Genomic DNA, 26,511 nt, shown 5'->3' with positions numbered 1-26,511 from the left:
CATCCATGTCTTTATGGACCGATGCTTTGTGCACTGGTGCGCCATCATGTTGGAACAGGAAGGGCCCATACCCAAAACTGTTCCCACAAATTTGGGAGCATGAATTTGTCCAAATTGTGTTGGTATGCTGAAGTATCAAGAGTTCCTTTCACTGGAACTAAGGGGCCAAGCCCAACCCCTGAAAAACAACCCCACACCACAATCTCCCCTCCACCAAACTTTACACTTGGCACAATGCAGTCAGGTAAGTACTGTTCTTCTGGCAACCACCAAACCCAGACTCGTCCATCAGATTGTCAGACAGAGAAGCATGATTGATCACTCCAGAGAACACGTCTCCACTGCTCTAGAGTCCAGTGGCGTGCATGTAACGGGCGTTACTGCATGTAAGGCTTGGATGCAGCTGCTTGGCCATTGAAACCCATTCTATGAAGCTCTACACACTGTTCTTGAGCTAATCTGAAGGCCACATGAAGTTTGTAGGTCTGCAGCTGTTGACTCTGCAGAAAGTCAGCGAATTCTGCGCACTGTGTGCCTCAGCATGCGCTGACCCCACTCTGTGGTTTTACGCGGCCTACCACTTTGTGGCTGAGTTTGTTCCCAATTGCTTCCACTTTATTTTAATACCACATAAGAACAGTTGACCATGGATTATTTAGTAGTCAGGAAATGTCATGAATGGACTTAATGCACAGGTGGCAATCTATCATGATACCACGCTTGAATTATTTGAGGTCTTGAGTGTGACCCATTCTTTCACAAATGTTTGTAGAAGCAGTCTGCATGCCTAGGTACTTGATTTTATACACCTGTGGCCTAATTATATATATATATATATATATCTATATATATATATATATATCTATCTATATATATATATCTATATATATATATATATATATATATATCTATATATCTATATATATATCTATATATATATATATATATATCTATATATCTATATATATATCTATATATATATATATATATATATATATATTTTTTTTTTTATATCTTCCTCAGAATGTTTGGAACTATGTGAGGGTGAGTAAATGATGATTTAATTTTTAGGTGAAATACCCCTTTAAGTACATTATTAAGAAAAAAAAGTACAGTGAATAATTCTTATTTATTTGATCAGTCACATAAGATGAACACTTTGTTCAAGCCATGGAGAGAAGTAAAATCCTACCAGGTTGATGGATTAGTGAGTGACAACAAAGCTGTCAAGTGCAAAATATAATCATTGCAAATATTTATAATATTCTCTCACTCATCATACAGTGAATTAACAGTAGAGTTGAACTACTTCTAATAAAATAATAACAAACAGCACAATTTTGAGGGTTATTTGTTTCGTAGTACCCAAGCGTTATTGATAATAAAACACATTACAAATGTCAAATAATTTTTTTGGACAAAATAAAACAATAAAAACAAACAATAACACTGAAGTAAAAACATAAAGCCCTTATATTACCTTTAAAACAGTGGGATATTCAAAAAAGAGGTAGGCCAGTTTGAAATGAAGCCTAGATAGTAAATCACACTGCATATTTGTGGAAAAAAAACTCTGTTAGACTCATTTAGATTAACTGTAATATTAAAATAGGTTATTTTGTTCCATTCTGATACCCATATATTGATAAATACTCTCTACTAAAGTGGGTAAATCTCAAGTAAATCTCTGACTATGCCTGTAGTGCAGGTAGAATATCAGCAATGCTGTCTATATAGTAGTCAGGCACCATTTTTTGCCGGTGTGGGCATTCACTCTTCTGGTTTGCTTCGGCTTCTGCTACGGTAGAAACTCCTGTAAGGGTCAGCAGGGTCTTCAGGCCACAGTTTGAACCGAGCATGATATCAGTGTCCAGTCTATCTCCGACCATCAGACACCTCTGAGGGTCCAGATCAAACTGGCTGGCCACACACTCGAACATGAAGTTGCTGGGTTTTCCCACCACCTGAGCTTGGCGTTGTGCAGCGGTCTCCACCGCCCGTAGGAGGCACCCTGTCCCTGTAGATAAGCAGAAGACAAGGTCGTTGTGACAACACGGCATTTAGGTAATTCATATTTGGGATGTCATTCATATTTGCTTACCAGGCACCACCTTGCCTCCCTCCAGAGGCAACCTCGTGTCCGTGTTAGTGCCCACGAACTGACAGTCGGGGTTACACAAGTATTGCAGAGCTCTGTTGAGCTTCATGTAACTGAAGTGCTCATCAAACCCGACCAGTACAGCTTGGACCTCCTTATCGAGAGGAACGTTTGCCCAGTCGGTTTGAACTCCAGTGATGAGGTCAGGACCCACACCGACCGGCTGGATTCCCACCTCCTCAAGCTCCTGCCTCATCGCATTGCTCCCAATTAAATAGACTTTTCCGTCGAGTTTACACACATTTTTTAGGTACATCGCCGAGCAGTACGCCGTCCCGAACACCTCGTCCGCAGTGGCATCGAAACCGAGCTTGCCTAATTTATCGGCGTACATTTGTCGGGTTTTCGTGCTGTTGTTCGTGACAAAAAACACCCGCTTTCCCTGTTTCTTCAATGAGTTGATAACCTTAGGGGCTCCCGGGATGGCCTGGTCCCCTCGCCATATCACGCCATCGCAGTCAAACAGCACAACGTCCACCGAGTCCAGTAACTGTCTGATCAGCGCGCCGTTCAGCCTCGAACATTTAGACGCAGCCATTCCTCAGGTTACTCTCGTCCTGACCGCGATCTTCTTTCTTGTCCTTGGTCCGTACTAAAATAACATTTGATCTACAAATAGTCCGCTTACTAGATGGAGATTAGCTTAAGTCAGGTGATGAGAAAATGACAGCGAACCGACATTTACTAGGTGCTGCAACTGAACGGGACACTAGCGATTCATTTGTCAATGACACTGTGCGTGACGTTTTAGTAAGGCATTTCCGCACCGGTTTAACAGGCTCTGGTTTAAAGGGCCAGTGACCCTAAAAATGGCATGAGATGGACCTATGGACCTTAATCAGGTTAGGCTCCTTTTTTTTAATTTCTTGAATGAAAACAAGGATGTGAGGAAAATATGTAGTCTTTTACTCGATTATAGAATGTTTTCTAATTACAGGAATCACATCCAAATCCTGTAATAGGCGAAAAAGAAAAAAAAGAGTTAGCATTTCAGCACTTCTGGTTCCATCGTCGCAAAGTCAAGTCTTTTTTGCCTTCTTTTTATAGTTTTTTGGTTAAATGCCTAAAATAAAGTCTGTGGTTAACACAAGCTCAAGCCTGTGTGGGAAAAAAAGCTTTTTACATATATACTGCATATATACTATTAGGGGAGTGCAGGGACGAAAGTACAATTTTTCAGAAAAACGTAATTTTAAACGATAATATTTTAGACTGAGATATATTTTTGCTGTGGTTAATAACTCACAAGTGTGGTCTGTCAATAGCAGGTGGTATTTTGTACAAATGTAGAATGACTACAGTATCATTTCACTTTGAACATAAGCTGCACATTGTTACTTTTGACCCCATCAGGTGGGACGAAAGTAACACAACAATACAAGCTAGATTTTTTTGTGTTACTCTTGTTTTTATTAAACATACCTGACTATGACCTTGTTAATATGCAACTGCAAACATATTTTGTCCTTAATATATTAAATTACATTTTCATTTTAAATGTTAAAGATCATCAAATGTTTCAAATGTAACCTGACATTACAAATTTTTATTTGCAATGTAAATCTATTTGATAAGATTTTTCTTCAACAGTATAAACAATATGAAAATTAAATTAAATTAGCATAATATGCATTATATATATAATAGCGGGACAAAAGTAACAAGTGTTACTTTCGTCCCGACAGGAAGTCCTGACATTTAAACACGATTTAGGCCTACTTTTATACTGAAAAACTCTGAAAAGACAAACCTTCTGTAACAGCACTAAATAACCCATAGATTGATCATTACTGTGACACATGAAACAAGAAACACAACTTGTCTTAAATTGGAATGCAAATGTAGTCAAGGGCTCTGAGAAAATCCCTTTGTTACTTTCGCCCCGGTTCTCCCCTACACACATATATATATAGCATAAATACTGCTGGGTTTCTCTCAGAAACTGATGGTTTGGCTAGATAAGACCCTTATTCATCGTCTGGTATCGTTTAAAGCCCTTTGAAGCTGCACTGAAACTGTCATTTGGACCTTGAACCGTTTGGAGCCCATTGAAGTCCATTATATGGAGAAAAACCCTTGACTGTTTTCATCAAAAACCTTAATTTCTTTTCGACTGCAGAAAGAAAGACATGGACATCTTGGATGACATGGGGGTGAGTAAATTATCAGCAAAAGTTTATTTAAAAGTGAACTAATCCTTTAAGGCAGTTGCGAACAAGTGGCTAAATGTGGCTTAACTAGACATTAAGGTTTTATTTTATTATTCAGGTTACCTATATTTTATTAATTATAAAAAAGGGGTTATTCATTTGTCAATTTAATATAATTGATTAAATCGACAAATTTTGTTACTCTCAATCTTCCACATATGCATGAATTCCACTATTTGTTTGCACTATTTACATTTCAAAGACTGACTCAAGGTTATGATGGTCAATCATGAAGAACAACAATAAATCTTGTCTTCTAATAAGTTTTAAAAGTGGCACCCTTAAATTAAATGGTGATAGGTGCTAAAGACAGTTAGATAAGAATGATGTTATTTGAGTTCATTAAGCAAAAGCACATTGATGTAGTGTAGCTTTTTTTTTTTTTACATGGTATAGAGAAATGGAAATACAGTCTTTAGTATAAGCAAAATAATAAAGAACTACCTCTGAACGTGTCAAGAAAGACTAAGACAGACTTAGTGGTCTTGTCAAGCAATAAGGTATTAAGACAGCTTTATTTAAAAAATCTGTTTTAAAAGTATTTTATATAACAGTATTTTTTTTTTTACTGTAAAATTACACCAACATAAAAGGTTACTACATCTATTACATTTATACCTAGGCGGGCATCTTACCCCAAATGTCTCACTTGAACCTTTCACTTCACAAAAACAATATTTTACCCCATAATCTAAATTAATCACAAATCCCACATTAATATAAACTTTTACAACTAAATAAATTCACAACCCACTATTATACAATGACAATAAAAGTTTATAATTTGCTAAAAACAGGGTTCCTACTCTTTCATGAACACCAAATTCAAGGACTTTTTCAAGCACCATTTATTTTATTTCAAACACCTATCAGATTCATAACCCAGCATATGTAGCATCACAAAAGTCCTCTTAAAGTAGGCTACTTAAAGGAACACGCCGACTTTTTGGGACTTTAGCTTATTCACCGTATCCACCAGAGTTAGATAAGTCTGTACATACCATTCTCATCTCCGTGTATGGTTGTGTCTCAACTCTGTCTGACGCACCCACAGCTAGCCTAGCTTAGCACAAAGACTGGAGGTAAACGGCTCCAGCTAGCCTACTGCTCAATACGTGACAAAATAACGCCAACATTTTCCTATTTACATGTTGTGATGTGATTAGTTACATCGTACTAAGACCAATGGAAAATGAAAAGTTGTGATTTTCTAGGATATGGCTAGGAACTATACTCGCATTCCTGCGTAATAATCAAGGAACTTTGAGCCGTACCATGAGTGCAGCGGCGTAATGATATTACTCAGCGCCTGAAAATAGTCCCAAGCACTCTCTCTGTGCAAGCAGGTTGTCACATTGGTTATATTGATGGAAGTTAGCCTATTTTCAGGCGCTGTGTAATATCATTGTGCCGCTGCACCCATGGTACGGCAGCAAAGTTCCTTGATTATTACGCAGGAAGGAGAGTATAGTTCCTAGGCTAGCCATATCAGCCTAGAAAATCGCAACTTTTCATTTTCAGCAAGCGTATGTACTGCTCTCCATCGGTTTAAGTTCCCTCCACCCCCCGAACATAAGCAACAAATAACACCATTCTAAACAAAATGTATTTAAACTTTAATTCAAGCACTTTCAAGGACCTATATTTGTTTTCAAGTACTTTCCAGGCCTTGAATCCATGTGTCTGAAATTCAAGTACTTTCAAGAAGCGTGAGAACCCTGTAAAAAATGAGTTCAGATCATGAACCCTATAATATATACAATATATTCAATTTCAAAATATAGTACTATTTTCAATTCTTATTGAAGTATTTTAATGTTGTTGAAATCTGACCCTCACATCCTATTGTAAACAATAGCAATTATATGCTCATGTTACCATGTAAGAGTTTTCCAAATCATGATAACATTAGCATATTAAGTCTCAGTCCTAGTCCTCCAGATATGTTAAAAAAACAACCTTGTAGCAAAACCCCTGAAACACTGCATATGACTTTAAGACAGTACAACCTATTGAATGGACTCCTATAGAACCTATTGAATATGCCTATTCTTGACAGCCTCATTTTCATTAACATAAAATTAAATGGCATCTTTCCTGAGAGTACTGCAAGTTTGTATATATGCTGTATACATATACATATAAATGTGAAACTATTTGAACACTTATAAAAAACAAGTCAGAGAAAACAAAAAAGAAAAGGTACCAATAATACATAAAGCTGAGAACGTATTTATTAAAAATCCCATTTACCAAAATAAAATACAGAGTTTAGTACAAATACACTGTTAAAAAAAAACAAGTTTCCTAATTTTCTTTTTTCTGAACAGGACACAAGGGCCAAAAGACTTCCCCAAGATTTTTGAGGATTCCCCTGTGATAGAAACCTCTAAATGGATTGTATGACGTCTGGCAGTTGTGTCCAGTGTACGGATGGCAATGCTGGCAGTTGTGACCTTTTCCTTTAAACCACTCATTGGAGGTTTGATTTATCAAAGCCAAATACATGTGAAACATGGAATAACCCGCCAAGAGGAAAAAGACAAATACTAAGAAGCCCAGCATGAAGACAATCCGTGGAAATGTCAGAAAGAGATGCTGTACAAAGAATGCAATAGAAAAAGATTTATTAGAGAGATAATCCATGTACCACAGCAAATTTATTAGTAAGTTATTATTACCTGGATGATAAAGAGCGGTCCAGCGGGCTGTTGGGCTCCCTGCCCGTCAATGTAGTGAGCGTGCAGGAGTCCAGTTCGCAAAACAGTTTGGAGCAACATGTCTGCTATAAGGACAGCAATATCACCTGCCATGGCACACACACTCAGGAGGTACAGCAGGAAGTATCTGATGTTCTGGGCACCGATGCAGTTGTTCACCCACACACAATGATGGTCAAATCTCTGGACACATCGATTGCAAACCCCTGTACAAATGATATCAACAGCATTTGTGGAATAATGTTGATTACAAAGTAAAATGCCACTTACAATGAGAGTACATTGGGACATTAATACTACTACTACTACTAATAATAAGAAGAACAATAATAGATTGTTTGCTTATAACTTATTTGTTTCTTTTTCAACTGAGGGACAAGGGAAATTATTTTGTGATACCACTTAAATTGTATTGAATTCTGAAAATGTGTTAGTAATAGCTGATTCCTAACTATTCCTATGAGGATACTATAACTTTAATGTATAGAACATGATAGCAATGTTGTGAGTTTTATGGATTTAACTGAAATTTACAGTAAAAAAAAAAGTACATTTCATTAATTTTTTTCACTTACAAAAACTATACAATAGTGTGCAACAGTGCCCACCCCTCAGCGTCGCTGGTTCCAGAAGTATTTTTTTCATCCGTTTTTCCCTTTGGGATTTTAAAATAGTCTTTGTTAAAAGCCCTTTAAGCCATGAACCAAGCCAATCAGCTACGAGGTGAATCATGACATTACAAACTTTGATTTGAAACAAAAAAAAATATTTGAATATAGTAAAAAACAAAACAAAAGGTACAAGACTGTGTGCTTAACGGTTTTAGTGAGGGAAAGAACTACAATCCCATGAAGCATTGCGAACAGCATAATCAAATTAAAAACAATATAAAATTATTTGTTGATATGTATAAAAAAAAATGTTTTTAAGTTTATTGCAAATATGCATATGCATATATATATATATATATATATACATATACACACACACACACACACACACACACACACACACACACACACACACACACACACACACACACACACACACACACACACACACACACACACACATATATATGCAATATTGAAGAAAAATGCGATATGCGATATCCTTGTTAAATAATGCGATATTCGATATGCGATACAATATTCCTTTAAATGTGTAAAATCTATTTAAGTTATATTAAAAAAAAAAATCTCAAAACTGAGAATGATACCATTTATGTGTTTCACATTCTTTCTGGGGGAAAAAAGCATCACTACAACTTCTGAAAGTGACCAGCAGTGTTTTAGCAAAAATTAATGTGAAAAAAAATAAAGAAAATATCGGACAATATTATTTTAACATCAACGTAAACAAACAAAAAGTGTAATGCCAATATTTAAACACCAAAAACTCTTTGCTTGACTATATAGTTATATCAACCTAAAACTTAACATCAAGAACATCCAGGTAAACAAAGAAACCTGAACTAGGGGTGGACGATTATTTTTGTTATTTTAATTTATCTTTGTTATTAAACATTTGAAGTAAAAACAGTAGCCTTCACATAATTAAATATACACGGATACATAATAAAGCTACAAAGGTTTTTCAGCCAAGAGCACGGAGTGATTTTCTCTTTTTCTCTTGTTGTTTGACAGACAGCGGCAGGTTTCCTGTATTAGCAGGTTTACAGGTTTCCTGTATTAGCAGGTTTACAGGTTTCCTGTATTAGCAGGTTTACAGGTTTCCTGTATTAGCAGGTTTACAGGTTTCCTGTATTAGCAGGTTTACAGGTTTACTGTATTAGCAGGTTTACAGGTTTACTGTATTAGCAGGTTTCCTGCATTATCAGGTTTACAGGTTTCCTGCATTATCAGGTTTACAGGTTTCCTGCATTAGCAGGTTTACAGGTTTCCTGCATTAGCAGGTTTACAGGTTTCCTGCATTAGCAGGTTTACAGGTTTCCTGTATTAGCAGGTTTACTGTACTAGCAGGTTTACTGTACTAGCAGGTTTACAGGTTTCCTGTATTAGCAGGTTTACAGGTTTCCTGTATTAGCAGGTTTACAGGTTTCCTGTATTAGCAGGTTTCCTGTATTAGCAGGTTTACTGTACTAGCAGGTTTCCTCTATTAGCAGGTTTACTGTATTAGCAGGTTTACTGTATTAGCAGGTTTACAGGTTTACTGTATTAGCAGGTTTACAGTATTAGCAGGTTTCCTGTATTAGCAGGTTTACAGGTTTACTGTATTAGCAGGTTTACAGGTTTACTGTATTAGCAGGTTTCCTGCATTATCAGGTTTACAGGTTTCCTGCATTATCAGGTTTACAGGTTTCCTCTATTAGCAGGTTTACTGTATTAGCAGGTTTCCTGTATTAGCAGGTTTACAGGTTTACTGTATTAGCAGGTTTACAGGTTTACTGTATTAGCAGGTTTCCTGCATTATCAGGTTTACAGGTTTCCTGCATTATCAGGTTTACAGGTTTCCTGCATTAGCAGGTTTACAGGTTTCCTGCATTAGCAGGTTTACAGGTTTCCTGTATTAGCAGGTTTACTGTACTAGCAGGTTTACTGTACTAGCAGGTTTACAGGTTTCCTGTATTAGCAGGTTTACAGGTTTCCTGTATTAGCAGGTTTACAGGTTTCCTGTATTAGCAGGTTTCCTGTATTAGCAGGTTTACTGTACTAGCAGGTTTCCTCTATTAGCAGGTTTACTGTATTAGCAGGTTTACTGTATTAGCAGGTTTACAGGTTTACTGTATAAGCAGGTTTACAGTATTAGCAGGTTTACGGTATTAGCAGGTTTACAGGTTTACTGTATTAGCAGGTTTACTGTATTAGCAGGTTTACAGGTTTACTGTATAAGCAGGTTTACAGTATTAGCAGGTTTACTGCATTAGCAGGTTTCCTGTATTAGCAGGTTTCCTGTATTAGCAGGTTTCCTGTATTAGCAGGTTTACAGGTTTACTGTATAAGCAGGTTTACAGTATTAGCAGGTTTACTGTATTAGCAGGTTTACGGTATTAGCAGGTTTACGGTATTAGCAGGTTTACGATATTAGCAGGTTTACAGGTTTCCTGTATTAGCAGGTTTACTGTATTAGCAGGTTTACAGGTTTACTGTATTAGCAGGTTTACAGGTTTACTGTATTAACAGGTTTACAGGTTTACTGTATTAGCAGGTTTCCTGCATTATCAGGTTTACAGGTTTCCTGCATTAGCAGGTTTACAGGTTTCCTGCATTAGCAGGTTTACAGGTTTCCTGCATTAGCAGGTTTACAGGTTTCCTGTATTAGCAGGTTTACTGTACTAGCAGGTTTACAGGTTTCCTGTATTAGCAGGTTTACAGGTTTCCTGTATTAGCAGGTTTACAGGTTTCCTGTATTAGCAGGTTTCCTGTACTAGCAGGTTTCCTGTACTAGCAGGTTTCCTGTACTAGCAGGTTTCCTGTACTAGCAGGTTTACTGTACTAGCAGGTTTACAGGTTTACTGTATAAGCAGGTTTACAGTATTAGCAGGTTTACAGCATTAGCAGGTTTCCTGTATTAGCAGGTTTACAGGTTTACTGTATAAGCAGGTTTACAGTATTAGCAGGTTTACTGTATTAGCAGGTTTACGGTATTAGCAGGTTTACGGTATTAGCAGGTTTACGGTATTAGCAGGTTTACGGTATTAGCAGGTTTACTGTATTAGCAGGTTTACTGTATTAGCAGGTTTACAGGTTTACTGTATAAGCAGGTTTACAGCATTAGCAGGTTTACTGCATTAGCAGGTTTCCTGTATTAGCAGGTTTCCTGTATTAGCAGGTTTCCTGTATTAGCAGGTTTACAGGTTTACTGTATAAGCAGGTTTACAGTATTAGCAGGTTTACTGCATTAGCAGGTTTCCTGTATTAGCAGGTTTCCTGTATTAGCAGGTTTCCTGTATAAGCAGGTTTCCTGTATTAGCAGGTTTACTGTATTAGCAGGTTTACTGTATTAGCAGGTTTACTGTATTAGCAGGTTTACAGGTTTACTGTATAAGCAGGTTTACAGTATTAGCAGGTTTACCGTATTAGCAGGTTTACAGTATTAGCAGGTTTACAGTATTAGCAGGTTTACTGTATAAGCAGGTTTACTGTATAAGCAGGTTTACTGTATTAGCAGGTTTACTGTATTAGCAGGTTTACTGTATTAGCAGGTTTACTGTATTAGCAGGTTTACTGTATTAGCAGGTTTACAGGTTTACTGTATAAGCAGGTTTACAGTATTAGCAGGTTTACTGTATTAGCAGGTTTACTGTATTAGCAGGTTTACAGTATTAGCAGGTTTACAGTATTAGCAGGTTTACAGTATTAGCAGGTTTACTGTATTAGCAGGTTTACTGGTTTACTGTATAAGCAGGTTTACAGTATTAGCAGGTTTACTGTATTAGCAGGTTTACTGTGTTAGCAGGTTTACAGGTTTACTGTATAAGCAGGTTTACAGTATTAGCAGGTTTACTGTATAAGCAGGTTTACTGTATTAGCAGGTTTACTGTATTAGCAGGTTTACTGTATTAGCAGGTTTACTGTATTAGCAGGTTTACTGTATTAGCAGGTTTACAGGTTTACTGTATTAGCAGGTTTACAGGTTTACTGTATAAGCAGGTTTACAGTATTAGCAGGTTTACTGCCTTAGCAGGTTTCCTGCATTAGCAGGTTTCCTGTATTAGCAGTTTACAGGTTTCCTGTATAAGCAGGTTTCCTGTATTAGCAGGTTTACAGGTTTACTGTATAAGCAGGTTTCTTGTATTAGCAGGTTTCCTGTATTAGCAGGTTTACTGTATTCAGGGTATCTGCAGGTTTCACAAAGTCAAATTTAAGACTTTTTAAGACCTTTTCAAGACCATTATTAAAGTCCCTGTAAAGGCAATTCTGAGATTTGTTTCTAAACACATTATAAATGTTAGAAATGTATTGCTGAAACACATTACAAAGACTGTGAACTATGAAGTACTGAATTCAGAAGTTAGACAGTTAAACAGTTTTTCACCGTTGCTGTGTTCAGGATTTTCTGGGCGGGGCTAAAACGGTGGCTCGATGACGCACTGGAGCCACCGAGCCTGGCTCCTCCCCTAACACGATCATAACTAGAGCACATTCGCATCAGTTCGATCGCAAGTTACTGTTAGTACTGTTAGTTACTATAGTCAAAAACTTACATAACAGCTTACAAAACAAAAACGATGAAGAAGTGGATTAATTTTGTGAACAGCAACCTTGATGGAGAGCTGAGGATCATCACCTACACCTACCTCTGCAGTGACTTTACACCGGATCGTTTTACAAACTTTCACCGGAGACAACTGGGATTCACTGATAATCCGCTGCAGAACCGACTATCCCCCGCCCAGGCCTTCATCCTCCCGTCCCGCCGACATCTGGTGCGTCGTGATCAGTGAGTGTTGTCTTGTGTGCTACTGCCGCTTTCCCGCGAGTGGGCGTGGTTTCGGCGCCGACAGCGGACACACCCCCAGCGTTTGAGAGCAGAGAATGCTGCTAATTTTTTCAGGTTTTTGATAAGCTATTTTATGTACTTCCCGGATTTTTTTATGATTCAAATTTGGCTGGGTGGTTAATAACACATTTATCTGTGGTGTGAGGAACTCAGAACACATGTTTAGTTTTGACTTTACAGGGACTTTAATTAAATTTAAGACCTATATCACGCATTTAAAAAAAAAAAAAAACGTACAACAGGAAATACAGAATCACAAAATAACTTGCAAAGCAAATTAATTTATTCAAATTGAACAGTAAACTTGCACTTCCTCATAGCTCTATCCTATCAGGATTAATATACAAACACACTACCGGTCAAAAGTTTGAGAACGGTAAGACTTTTTAATGTTTTTACAGAAGTCTCTTCTGCTCACCAAGGCTGCATTTATGTTATTAAAAATACAAAAAAGCTGTAATATTGTGACAGTTCTGTAGTGACTGTTCTCTATGTGAATATAAAATAAAGTGTAATTTATTCCTGTGATCAAAGCTGAATTTATCATCATTACTCCAGTCTTCAGTGTCACATGATCCATCACTAATCATTCATGAGGATCTGATGATCAACAAACATTTATGATTATTATCAGTGTTGAACACAGATGTGTAAAAAAATGTTTGGATAGAAAGTTCTAAAGGCCTGTTCACACCGGGACGATTTTCGCGCGCGTTTATCGCCGACGTTTAACGCCTCGTGACTAAACAATGGGTGCCAATGTGGGTGTGCACACCGACGCGTAAAACGCCAGGCGTAAAAGCGTCATTTAAAAAAAAACGCCTCGGGTTCGTTTTTTTATTTTGACGTGGCGCGTTAAAAACTGGCCGACCAATGAGATCAGCGCTTTTGTTCACGTGCCTGGAGCTGCTGAAGTGACAGTAAAACACGACTTGGTGGCGCTCAAGCACAAAATCGGTCTTGCCGAGCACACATTGATACGAAGAAGAAGTAGTAAGTAGACAAAGAAGAAGATGGGCTGCTAATGCTGCTTGCCAGTTAGCAACAAGTGTGTGAATGGTTTTGCCATAGACATAATATATCTGTGGTTTTGGCAAGCACGTAAATACTGTCTCTCCTTTTCTTCTGTGTGACAAGCGAGTGTCAGAAGCTTAAAGTGCCACAGCACCATCTTGTGTACCGGGAGCGCATCTACTGAATGTGCACGTTCACTCGGCGCATCGCCAGTGGAAATCGCTTGGGTGTGAACACTCAAGACGCGCCGAAAAACGTCACGAAAAACGCTGGCGATAAGCGCGTGCGATATTCGTCCCGGTGTGTACAGGCCTTAAAGGCCTGTTCACACCGGGACGATTTTCGCACGCGTTTATCGCCGACGTTTAACGCCTCGGGACTAAACAATGCGCGCCAATGTGAGTGTTCACACCGACGCGCAAAACGCCAGGCGTAAAAGCGTCATTTTAAAAAAAACGCCTCGGGTTCGTTTTTTTGTTTTGACGCGGCGCGTAAAAAACTGTCCGACCAATGAGATCGGCGCTTTTGTTCACGTGCCTGGAGCTGCTGAAGTGACAGTAAAACACGACTTGGTGGCGCTCGAGCACAAAACGGTCTTGCCGAGCACACATTGATACAACGAAGAAGTAGTAAGTAGACAAAGAAGAAGATGAACTGCTAATGCTGCTTGCCAGTTAGTAAAAAGTGTGTGAATGGTTTTGTCCATATACATAATATGTCTATGGTTTTGGCAAGCACGTAAATACTGTCTCTCTTCTCCTTCTGTGTGACAAGCGAGTGTCAGAGGCTTAAAGTGCCGCAGCACCATCTTGTGTACCGGGAGCGCATCTACTGAATGTGCACGTTCACTCGGCGCAGCGCCAGTGAAAATCGCTTGGGTGTGAACACTCAAGACGCGCCGAAAAACGGCACGAAAAACGCTGGCGATAAGCGCGCGCGATAATCGTCCCGGTGTGTACAGGCCTTAAAGAACAGCATTTATCTGAAATATTTTTTTTACTTTCTATTTCTGAAGGATTATATGACTCTTAAGTCTGGAGTAATGACGCTGAAAATTCAGCTTTGAATCACAGAAATAAATTGCATTTTAAAATATATTGAAACAAAAGTTATTTTAAATTGTAAAAAAAAAACAAACAAAAAAACTTCACAATAAAGGCCTGTTCACACCGGGACGATTTTCGCACGCGTTTATCGCCGACGTTTAACGCCTCGGGACTAAACAATGGGCGCCAATGTGAGTGTTCACACCGACGCGCAAAACGCCAGGCGTAAAAGCGTCATTTTTAAAAAAACGCCTCGGGTTCGTTTTTTTATTTTGACGCGGCGCGTAAAAAACTGGCCGACCAATGAGATCGGCGCTTTTGTTCACGTGCCTGGAGCTGCTGAAGTGACAGTAAAACACGACTTGGTGGCGCTCAAGCACAAAACGCTCTTGCCGAGCACACATTGATACGACGAAGAAGTAGTAAGTAGACAAAGAAGAAGATGAGCTGCTAATGCTGCTTGCCAGTTAGCAAAAAGTGTGTGAATGGTTTTGTCCAAATACATAATATGTCTATGGTTTTGGCAAGCACGTATATACTGTCTCTCTTCTCCTTCTGTGTGACAAGCGAGTGTCAGAGGCTTAAAGTGCCGCAGCACCACCTTGTGTACCGGGAGCGCATCTACTGAATGTGCACGTTCACTCGGCGCAGCGCCAGTGAAAATCGCTTGGGTGTGAACACTCAAGACGCGCCGAAAAACGGCACGAAAAACGCTGGCGATAAGCGCGCGCGATATTCGTCCCGGTGTGTACAGGCCTTAATACTGTTTTTGCTGTATTTTGGATCAAATAAATGCAGTCTTGTCTTGGTGAGCAGAAGAGACTTCTTTAAAAGCATTTTAAAAATCTTACCGTTCTCAAACTTTTGACCGGTAGTGTGTGTGTGTGGTTGTGTGTGTGTATATATAAATTTTTTATACATAACAAAATTACTGATTTTGTGGTGGTCATTTTCAGAAATGTGCATGTTTTTTTTTTTTTTCCATAATAAGGAGGCCACATTTACCATATAATTATGTTAGATGCACAATAGTCATACATGGCAATAAAACAAACAAAATGCATGAATCTTGTTTGACAGTAGGACAAATAAATACAACTTAAATACACAGATACAAACAGTACTTTAAGTTTAGGTAGGCTACTGTTTGTTTTTCCCCGTTGTTTGATTAATATTAACGACACAGGCAGGAGGGGGTATAGGCTAGGCTATATTGGGTTGCTTTCACTTTAAGAGCGCTGACAGGTTGCAAACGCAGACAGAATCCGCGGCCAGTCTGACATCGGTCCGTGTCAGTAGCAAATTAATTTGCGGTTTACATCGCTTTTTAAACTCTTTTTTTAGTGCTATCATACTTTTATATGATCATTACGCGAGATGGCAGGTAAGAAAGATTCGCCTTCGCTTTCACGATCGCGGAACTGGAAGAAATGGAGAACTGAAGCTGAAGAATAAAATCCGTTTGATGTGTCTGTGGTACAATCGGAAAGAGACCCGCGCCAATAACACGAAAGCTGATTGGCTGCTATACAAGACGCATTTAGGTCTCTCACAAGCGAAAAAACAAACTACAACACACACACACACACACACACACACACACACTCTCTCTCTCTAAAACGCTGCGGGAGCATTTCAATGAGCAAGAGGTAGCGTTACATGGACGTAGGAAAATTAAGACCCGTTTAAAATTATTTAAGACCTAGAACTCAACACTTCAGCGAATTTAAGACTTTTTAAGGCCTTAAAATGTTGATTTTGAATTTAAAGACATTTAAGACTTTTTAAGATCCCGCGGGTACCTTGGGTATTAGCAGGTTTACAGGTTTACTGTATTAGCAGGTTTACAGGTTTACTGTATTAGCAGGCTGTCACTTTTAGACCTAATGCACGGATCCTATTGACACACATTCGGTTTCTTTCCCCAACTGATATCGTTCACTTAAAGCATAACCGGCTGTGTTTACATGAATACTCATCAAGACAGCCATTTTGACATAACTGTGTGTGTGAATTTGACAGGAGTGTGTAACAAGACACGGAAAAAACGGCTTGTACGCACGTTTCGGTGTGTGTCAGACAGCAGACAGCACAGAGTTGTTTTTTGCAAGTTATTGTGTTTAATAATTCTTTTTAACGTCAAGAAAGTCAAATAAGTAACAGTCGTGTGGCCAGTCTATTCTCTGCTATATGCATTGACCTAAAACGTACAATTTTCTCAATGTTGAAGTAGCCTATTAAAATCATTCAGATATTGCGTGCCCTTGCGAAATGCATATTGCGATATGTACATTTGCGATATTTTTATATATTGTGCATTAGGGATGCCACAATTCTCAATATAATATTGAACCGTTCGGTACGGCCTTCACGGTTCAATACGCGCATGTGAATTGCGGTTTTAAGTTTTGCATTTAATTAAGTATTTTTCTACAAATTCTATAATTTGCCTCCATCCCAATATACTGAACAACGCGACATACATTCACATCACACGTTAGTGCTAGAGTTATACTCACGGAACACTATTCACAATCACGAAAGTTCATTATTTGCATGAGTTTTAAAGCCTTGCCGGCGTGTGCGCGGTTTAAACATGAGCGCGCGCACTAAACGCTTGTCAAACACGCGATTACTGGACTAAGTCGTCTTACTGCGCTAATACTGTCAAATACACACAAGATTTACATAAACACAGTCGGTTATGTCTAAAGTGAAAGTAAAATCGGCGCGTGTCTGTGATGCACGCAGGTCTTACATTGACAGCAGGCAGCCTATTAGTGAACACGCGGTCCTTAAAGGGACAGTTCACCTCTAAAATTATGTCATTATTTACTCACTCTAATATTGTTCCCAACCTGTATTCATTTCTCATTTTTGAGTGAACTATCCATTTAATGTTAATACAACACCAAAAGACAAAGAGAAAATCACTCACTGCTCTTGACTGAAAAACTTTAATACATTAGATTTAATAAGAATCAGTGTATATTTTATAGTGAAGTCTATGTAGTGTTTTATTTGTACATTTATTCATTCAATTTCATACTTAAATGCTGCTGTACAGCTCTGAGCTGCCAGTGTAAATCATATATATATATATATATATATATACATATTTTATATTATACAATACACTAGGAATGTGTAAAAGGGTTTTTTTTAAGTAAAGTTTTAAGTTTAAGTAAGGTTTTTCAATTCTTTTAAGTAAAATAAAGAAAGAGTTTTGCAATTAAAAAAGTCTTTTTTCTCCTTAACTTCTTGCTGTTCCTGTCATTTAAGAATAGAATAGCCAAATACTGATGTGACAAGCCATCAGAACCGAACCGAACCGAACCGAACCGAAAACCGTGGTTAAAAACCGAGGTATGTATCGAACCGTGGACTAACTGTATTGTTGCATCCCTATTGTGCATATACATACAAACATTTCAATACTTTGCGAGCACTCATCAACAGTACTTTGCTATAAAATTAAATGTCTGCTAGATCTATTAGAAAAGTTTATAGTGAGGGATATAGAAAGGGAACTTACCGTTCACCAATTAAAAGGTTTTTACTGTTGCAGATAATTAGTTAAAATTATGATACTTTTTTTACAGTGCATGTTCTGAAGTTTAAATGAAGGATTAACAAATACTTACTACAGTGTTTGGATCGGGCCGGTTTGACCAGCTGACAGGTTGAACACCTGACTCCCTGCTGGAACAGTTTTTCATCATACTGGTAGACCTTCAGTTGAGTTGTATGGTCTGCCTTTGTTAATGTGCCTTCAAAAGAAAAGTCAAACTGAATGTATTTGATTCTTTATTATTGATAATGAGAAAAGTCTTCATTTGCTTACCTGGGTCTCTGCTACAACACATGTAGAACAAATAGGACTTGAGTGCAAGGAGGGCGTAGGGAATGCACAGGCTGACTGAACTTGTGCCCATGTCCAAACAGAAGCCAAAGACCTCACAGGAGAATTCTCCATACACGACCACTTCAAGCAACAGGTGCAAGTAAAGGAAGAAGTTGTTCCTGATGTGAAGGAAATTATTGTACATAGGATGTTAGGGAATGTTCAGGGAACAGAAATACTGATAAAATAAAGACTTTGAATACACTGTAAGATACATTGGACGCCAAATGCATGGATTTTAAATAACGGCCTTAAATGTATCGAACATATATAATTTTTTTATTGGTTTATTTAACAGGGACACTGCACTATAAATGCTCTGCTGTATGTTTAAAAAAAAATATATTATTTAGCAAGAATGCATTACATTAATTTATTTCACCAAATCGGAACATAAGAATGATTTCTGAAAGATCATGTGACACTAAAGACTGGAGTAATGGCTGCTGCAAATTCAGCTTTGCTTTCACAGGAATTACATTTAAAAAATATAATAAAATATAATATAAAAAAGGAAAACAGTTCTTTTAAATTGGTAGTGCAAAAATTTTGCTTTGAGATATAATGAAATCATCTGAAAAGTTTTATTATCCAGCATAAAAAGGTTGTAGCAAAGCATGTCTGAAGTGACCAGTTCAAACTTAATACCTCTGATGGAACAGTCTGTGCATAGTCCTGTAGCAAATGCTTTGGAGACATTGTGGGATCCATGGAGAGGCAGCCTAAAAGAACATAAATGACTCTTTAAACAACGGCAGAATTCATTAAATTTGCGGGACTTCTCCTAGGCTCTTACCCCTGTGAATGTGTTCAAAAGCCGACCGAGAGGAGTCTGCTGATGTCCTGAATACTTACAAACCAGAGCAATGCAGGCGAGCACTACCGCCACATATATACCAAACAGAGTGAGGAAGTCCATTTGCCACTACCTAAACAGCACAAATGTGAGTATTAACTGACTTCACTTATTGCAGATGTTTATGTTGTATATGACGGGATCAAATTAAGCGCTTAAATCAAAACCGACCGTACTCGTAAGGCCGAACAATAACTATTAAATAAAACCATATTAAACTGTGTTTAAAAGTTTTATTTTTTAAAAACTATACTGGACACACAGGTGTAGCAGTGAGAGGCAAGCTGAGGAAAGTGTTACCTTTTATTCACCTGTCCTGAGCACCATCCTCACACCTTTACTCTTTCCGTACAGACCATAGTGTGAAGTAGAAATAAACGTTTGCCAGATCTCAAACCAACAAAGAAAAACCTTATAGTCTATGGTCAAAACACACCCCGACTTGCCTTCCCAAAAGAATCTATTTAAAAAATATAATTGGACATAAAAATAAAATGTCTTGCACTGCTGTATTCTGGAAATAAATTAAACAAGAACCCGCGATTACCTATATTTAATAAGCGTCTTTTTCGGTGGAGCGGACATGGAAACGGAACTTACTCACGACAACTGCGTTGTCAAAGTTAAAGTCTTTACAGGCTTCTTTTTAATTGATTAACTTTTTTCAGGCTCGCTGTTTTTAAGTCGTTTCGTTTATCTTTTAATACAGTATGCAAATGTATTTTTTATTAGAATATTGTCGTATTTATTATAACTTATTTAGCCGCGGCACGTCAATATATATATATATATATATATATATATATATATATATATATATATATATATATATATATATATATATATATATATATATATATATATATATATATATATATATATATATATATATATATATATATATATATATATAGCGGCTAAATAAGTTATAATAAATAAGTCTTTATATATATATGTGTGTGTATGTGTATTTTTTTTTAATCATGCCCTCGTAATCTTTATTAAAAATAGATTCCCTTCATTTCTCCGATGACGTGTTTAATGGAGTGAGGGCAGGACAACCTGTCACTCACATCTGCCAGCAGAAGATTATCTTCAATTTGTTTTATTTTGTTTAGCAATTTTTTTATCCATAAACAAAAATGTATGGGCTCACTTCCTACTTTTTCCACATTTTCTGACTCACTGCTCAAGTCTTTTTGTGATGTTTCTGAAACTATATGAAAAATAAATCCTTTATAATGACTGTGATTAAGTTCAACCAGCTTTCTTTCTTTCCTTCTTTCATTTGTTTTATTTAAATGATCTTTCTCTTGTTATCATTGTTTCTTTATAGAATTTGTATTTTTTTTTAAACTTTCATTTATCCTCTTTATATGTATGATTATCATTACTTCTGTCTTGAATTTACATGTTTTTTTAATGCTTCATACTGTTCTCTTGAAGGTATTTGTACATTGTATATTTTCAACAACAACAACAACAACAACAAAAAACCAACCAACCAACCAACCAACCAAAAAATAAAACCTGTCACTGAGACAGCAATGGCAAACCTCAACAATCCAATCAATCCCCGAAGTTTTTTTTTCTTGTTCGTGATAGGCCTACGTCACAACTAGAGAAGAAAAGACGATCGCCACCTCCCTTTCATATTTGGAAAATGATAACTGAGTAGGCCTAGCCTATCGTTCATCAAATGGCATAGCTTCTTGAAAAAATGACTCGATACAGCTTCAGTATCATGTTACACCACTAGCTAACATATGCTACCATTCTGAATACAATGCAGTCTTTATATTATTCTTTTTTTTTATTCTGTCATTTGCCTCAGAAGCAGTTAATAATATTAAGTTGTTTTCAGTTTAGGGTTGCCATAGCCTTCAAACTGTTTCCTCTTACACTTATCATGTTACAGACCTGCACATTCACTAGTGGTGATGCCTCAGTGGAAAGGGATACCACCAAAGCCTTTCGAGAATACTCCACCGAGCAAAGGCAGCAGGTATTTTCTTTTAAGTTATGCGTGCATTTTTTAAATCTATGTGTAACAATATTTTTTATGAACATGCCGTTTTATATGTGTATTTAAAGTTACTCTTTTATTGCACCTTTTGTTGTCAGACCACAACATATAGGCCTAAGTTAAAATAAATTATACAACTTAAATGTGAGCTAACAAGTTATTGAAGGCTGGAGAATGGTTTTATTTTCAGATGTTTCAGTTCACTACCCTTTTCATTTAATCCAATTCTTTTTTTGAATGTCTATGGATTCTACTGTAACAACCCAGTTCATTCTGTCTAATTTATTATGTCTAATTAATTTATTTCTTCTGCTATAATAACAGAGAGAAGCCATTTGACATTTTAAAATAATTTAGTGTTGTCGAAATATGGAATATTTCCTTTAAAAAAATAATACAATATTTGTTCTATATACACAAGCACTTTTCTGATGTATTGGTAAGTTGAGATGTTGATTGAGGAACAGGGTGTTTGGAAATACAAGCATTGACACTAAATAATTCAGTTAGCCCTGTATAACTTGTCTTTGCTTCAGTCCTTTACATAATACGTCTGTTACGTTTTTCTGCTAGTTATACTGTTTCCCTGTTCAGATTGTAAACTTGAAAGTGAAACCACACTACACACTGTTTATATTGTGGTAGCCCGTTGATTTTTTTATTATCTGCCCGGGCCAGTACTCAATAAACAGCTTGGAAGACCCCGATGTAACACCTGAGCTGCATGTCAGCTCACTCAGTAAATCAATTATTTTCTTCTGAATCCCCTCCGGATGGATGACAGCATGTGTCCCTGCCATGTGGCACAAGAGATCTCGAGATGCAGCATTTAATCTGTCTAATCCAGAACAAGAGCTTTAATAGCACTGCTCCTGTTCAAAGATGTGTGACTGCGCTCTTCAGTGCATTCAGACGTTCTAATTATCCACCATCGTCCTGCCAGATCCCCAAGCTGAGACTGGGCTACTTTTTGTCCCTTGGAGAGACAGCTAGAAGAGAGAGTATGGGAAGGAGGTATTTATAGAGAAATGGGGCCTCACTTTACCCTTTTTGGAGAGAGAATCATTAAGGATCTGTGCTAGGTGTCCCAGTTTCTTGATTTGAGCTCTGCAGGCAGGACTAGGAAGACTCGCCAGAGATGCAGAGTCAACTCATAGACAAGATCACCCTGGCACTCGATGCAGTGTCACCCTTTTTTTAAGTGGCAGTGCTCATGCCACACGACGATGGGGGGCATTCGCAAGGCGTTTCCCCTGAAGCGTGGTGCGGTGCAGTAGGAGGATCTCGGCGACAACGTAGAAGACGTGGACCAGGCATTTTTCCCTTTAGAATTTTTGATACCTGTTGAATTACGACAAAATGAAGAAATTCCTCCAGAATAAGAAAGGGAGATACTCGTTACGGCAGAACAAGCCGGGTCCTCGCTATCCGCCCAAAGATGTTTGTAAGTGTTCAAGAATTTTGTATTAGTAGGATAATGTTATATTAATATTAACATGAATTTCTTTCAGCAGCACATTTAAAGTCATTTTAAATGGACATGTAGGCTAATGCTTTGATGAATGACCCTTTAGGCTTTGCATGTGCTGGCCCATACACAATGTTATACCAGCCAGGTGTTTTTTTGGGTTCTGGTGTCACTAGTGAGTACTTGCTATGCAATGAGCGTGAGTTGTATGTTGCTGATGCTGTATTCAGGCAAATCTGTCTTCCAATATCGGATGATTTCGGAGCCTCTGTTCCTTTTCAATGAGGTCAATGTTACTGGGAGGTCTGATGTATCAGCTGAGACTCTCTATTTAGTAAAGGTTACGGGGTTCGCTTTAGCCTGCATTACTTTGTCTTGTCAGGATGGGCAGAAATTCACATATTTTAGCATCTAGGTGAATATATTTTAGGTGCTTGGCATATTTTAGCATCTGGATATTGTGACTGCAGTGCAAATTTCCATTTTTCTCAGGAGACTTGATCATTCTGGTGTGCATAAGTAGTTCTAACAGGCTTATGGACATTTTGTAACCTAATTGACTATTAGAGAGCACATATCTTCTTATTTGCCATCTTTTTCACAGTAATCACCATGCCAGCATCCAACCAGTGCTGGCCAGAGGAGTTTGGCTTTCAAATAGGGGGGAACGGGCCCAGCTACATCCTGACTGTGGAAGAGGGAAGCAGTGCTCACCTGTCTGGACTGCATCCTGGAGACCAGGTCTTGGAGATTGAGGGGCAGAATGTTTCCAGTCTTAGTGCTCAAGAGGTTATTGCCCTTGCCCAGTCACAACGAAACATCCCGCCCAGTATTGGAGTGGTTTCACGCATCCAACAGGTGGGTCAATGATATGATGCTCATTTATTGTCAGAATGTATTCATTTGCTGTGTGTCTAGTAGTCTATTTACCCCAAGTGCAAATAGCCCACAATGTTGGCAGAGGCTATTTACACTAACTCCACCCACCATTGTCTGATTGAGCCAGACATAATTACAAAAGAAATCCTGCTGATAACAGGATTATTGGCATGGAGAGGAAGGCATCAGCTTTTGATGCAAGTTCGAATCCGCCTTTTTCCGAACTCATTCTTCTCCCTTTTCCCATTGCATATCAGCGTGGAGAGGCTTTATTCTTTTATATTCGAAAATTGGAAATAAAGTATCTAACAGGTATTTAATAGTGGGAATAAAGAGTTTATCGAGTAGGTGTAAAATAGAGCTTTAGGGATAGGGACAAATAATGTCCCAATAAGACAGCATCTATATATTTTAAAGGTACACTATAGCCCTATTCGCACGGGATTAGCATTACCTGGTGACCTCTAGTAATTTGTAATAATTGCGGAGGTTGTCTGTGATCTTAATCCTGTGCGAATCGGCCATGTCTGTAATTTGTAAAGTAAAAATTCCCCTGCAAATAACCAACCATATTTCGCGAAACACAGAGGTCCTGTGATAATATTAGTCCCGAGCGAATTGGCATCTCTGTGATTTGGCCAGGATTTGGAGGGTCGTATATAATTTTTGCAAGGTTTTTGTTTCCTGCGCGCATTTTTATCCATATTTCGCGAAAAATGAAGGCTGCATTCATAACACGCACCGTTATAAATGCTTGTGCGGCTGTGCACGTTATACTTTCACTTTAGAATTAGAGCCAATTTGGGAGCGAATTGCTTGAAAGGTGTGTTCAATATTATACTTAATGAAAAACACAAAAACAGAACAGTACAATCACAAGCTCGCTTAAATGGGCGCTTTTATATTTAGCTTTGAAACCAAATCTTCCGTCGTATTGTCAGCTCCTCACTCTTGTGATACATGAAATCTGATTCCTGCTGCTGCTCTGTGTTCAGTTCAGTTTTTAATTGTAACGTCTGTTCTCTAACTGAACTAAATTATTTTTATTAATATAAAAAATCTAAACGACGGTGGGAAAGTGATGTAACCGGTGTAACACCGACTATCGCAACAAGCCTAGATAACATATAGCAGCACGCGATAAGGAACTGCTGTTTATGATATATCATACAGCTATATCTACAACGAAAAAACATTTACAAGTCTTGACATCATATCCGGGCGATAAGTCAGTAAATACGAGTAAAATCACAGGCTTTGCTTATCCTGTGCGAAAGCCCCACGCGAAATTCAGATGTGTGTGTGGAGGGGGGGTCATTTCTAAATCACACGAGGTCCCCAGATAATACAAATCCCGTGCGAATAGGGTTTATGTAACTTTTGGCGCTCTAGCGGTTAATAAACGAAACCGCATGCGTTTTATGGAAGAACTTTGTAGCCGGAGCTACTTCTCTCTGGCGAGTCATGCAGGTACTAAGAGACACAGTCTTAAATAGTCTGAATATAAACACTTATTATAGGTGTACCATAGTGATTCAGGATAAGACAAAAAAAACATGATTTAGATGTACTTGCTTTAAAAAAAAAGTTACATAGTATATCTTAAATTAATATAATCATACACAATACACTGAATATGTTGTTATTATTGCATACTAGTATTGCAAATAGTATCTGCCACTAAGTGTAAATGGCATCTAACTACTATTTACACTTATACAATATATAATATATTAATAAAAGTTTTTTTTTTAAAACCATCAGAAACCAGCATTCATACAAATATATATTCTGTTTCTGTCCATAACAATGTGTAAAATCCATTGCATTTCACTGACTGTGTGCAGATGGATATCACTCCAGGCCCTGATGGTCGCTTCGGATTCACTATAGTGGGAGACTGCCCCCTGCTGGTGGAGGATTGCTCCCCCTGCTCCCCAGCAGGTCGTAGTGGTCTCAGAGCTGGAGATTATGTCATGGAGGTGAATGGGATCCCTGTGAAGCACCACGAGATGGCCGCCGCTTTGATAAAGGCCTCTCAGGGCCGAACACTGCGTCTTGGGGTGCTGTGCATGGGCAGTCGTCAGAAACGCAGCAGCGACAGCCTAGAGGGGTTTCAGAAAGATACAGACGGCATGCGTCAGGACCGCAAACACAAGGCTCTGGAGTTCAACAGGAGGGTGAGTTTAACTCACAGACTTTTATGAATTGATATAATTAAAGATGTACAATATCACAATGGTTCCTGTTTCAGGTTGAGGAGATTTTGAGGAATGATCCAGAGGTGAAAGAGAAACTTTTTGCTGTACTGAAACAGTTTGCTGCTGAGAGGAAGGTGGACTGGCTCGCTTCCGTTCTCCCTGACATCTTGACAACCGAAGAGCAGCAACAGCTCATCTCAAACATCAGGTATCTATGCCAACTCCATCTGCCACCTACAGTGCTCATTAATTTTTAATCTCAGGGCCACTCTGACCCAGATGTTTTCAGCTACTGTATTTAGCCATGCAGAGCAGATTGAAGGCCACCAGAGGGCATCAGTTTAGTTTAGGTTTTGCTAAATATATGAATAGATTTTTAGTAAATAGATTTTTTGGCTGTTTTTATTATATTCTATAAACATATTATACTATGAGGAACATATTTGCAGTAAGAGAATTAACTTGCATGGCTTTCAGTGTAAACTGGGTTGACCTAATAAGAACACTGATAGATGTGTCTCCATCTGGTGCTGCAATGCTGATAATCTTCTAACCCTCTGATGTAT

The 26,511-nt window shown here is 38.0% G+C and overlaps 3 protein-coding genes across 3 annotated transcripts in view; 1 reads left to right on the top strand and 2 right to left on the bottom strand.

Annotated features, from left to right (window-relative positions):
* Positions 1-1,012: 1,012 nt before the first annotated feature.
* Positions 1,013-2,902, bottom strand: pgp (phosphoglycolate phosphatase). The gene is made up of 2 exons (XM_079845459.1): positions 2,102-2,902; positions 1,013-2,017 (listed from the first exon to the last, which is right to left on the bottom strand). Exons 1-2 carry the CDS (start codon positions 2,694-2,696, stop codon positions 1,692-1,694), a joined length of 921 nt encoding a protein of 306 aa, XP_079701585.1. The 5' UTR covers positions 2,697-2,902; the 3' UTR covers positions 1,013-1,691.
* Positions 2,903-4,855: 1,953 nt separating this feature from the next.
* Positions 4,856-19,990, bottom strand: zdhhc4 (zDHHC palmitoyltransferase 4). The gene is made up of 7 exons (XM_079845457.1): positions 19,672-19,990; positions 19,312-19,444; positions 19,164-19,237; positions 18,456-18,634; positions 18,256-18,381; positions 7,050-7,294; positions 4,856-6,966 (listed from the first exon to the last, which is right to left on the bottom strand). Exons 2-7 carry the CDS (start codon positions 19,432-19,434, stop codon positions 6,676-6,678), a joined length of 1,038 nt encoding a protein of 345 aa, XP_079701583.1. The 5' UTR covers positions 19,435-19,444; positions 19,672-19,990; the 3' UTR covers positions 4,856-6,675.
* A 2,766-nt stretch (positions 19,991-22,756) lies between these two features.
* The window catches only part of grid2ipb (glutamate receptor, ionotropic, delta 2 (Grid2) interacting protein, b), a gene marked incomplete at its 5' end in the record, with an annotated part of 36,340 nt that continues 32,585 nt past the window's right edge, over positions 22,757-26,511 (top strand). Inside the window, 4 exons of the mRNA XM_079845456.1 lie at positions 22,757-22,841; positions 23,470-23,723; positions 25,592-25,924; positions 25,999-26,153. Of these exons, the coding sequence (XP_079701582.1) occupies positions 22,757-22,841; positions 23,470-23,723; positions 25,592-25,924; positions 25,999-26,153 (827 nt within the window). The remainder of the gene's footprint in view (positions 22,842-23,469; positions 23,724-25,591; positions 25,925-25,998; positions 26,154-26,511) is intronic.

The sequence above is a fragment of the Gobio gobio genome (assembly GCF_949357685.1).
Source record: "Gobio gobio genome assembly, chromosome: 20".
Lineage (NCBI taxonomy): Eukaryota > Metazoa > Chordata > Actinopteri > Cypriniformes > Gobionidae > Gobio > Gobio gobio.
Note: the sequence above shows the minus strand (reverse complement) of the source record. Positions and strands in the feature narration are given on the sequence as shown.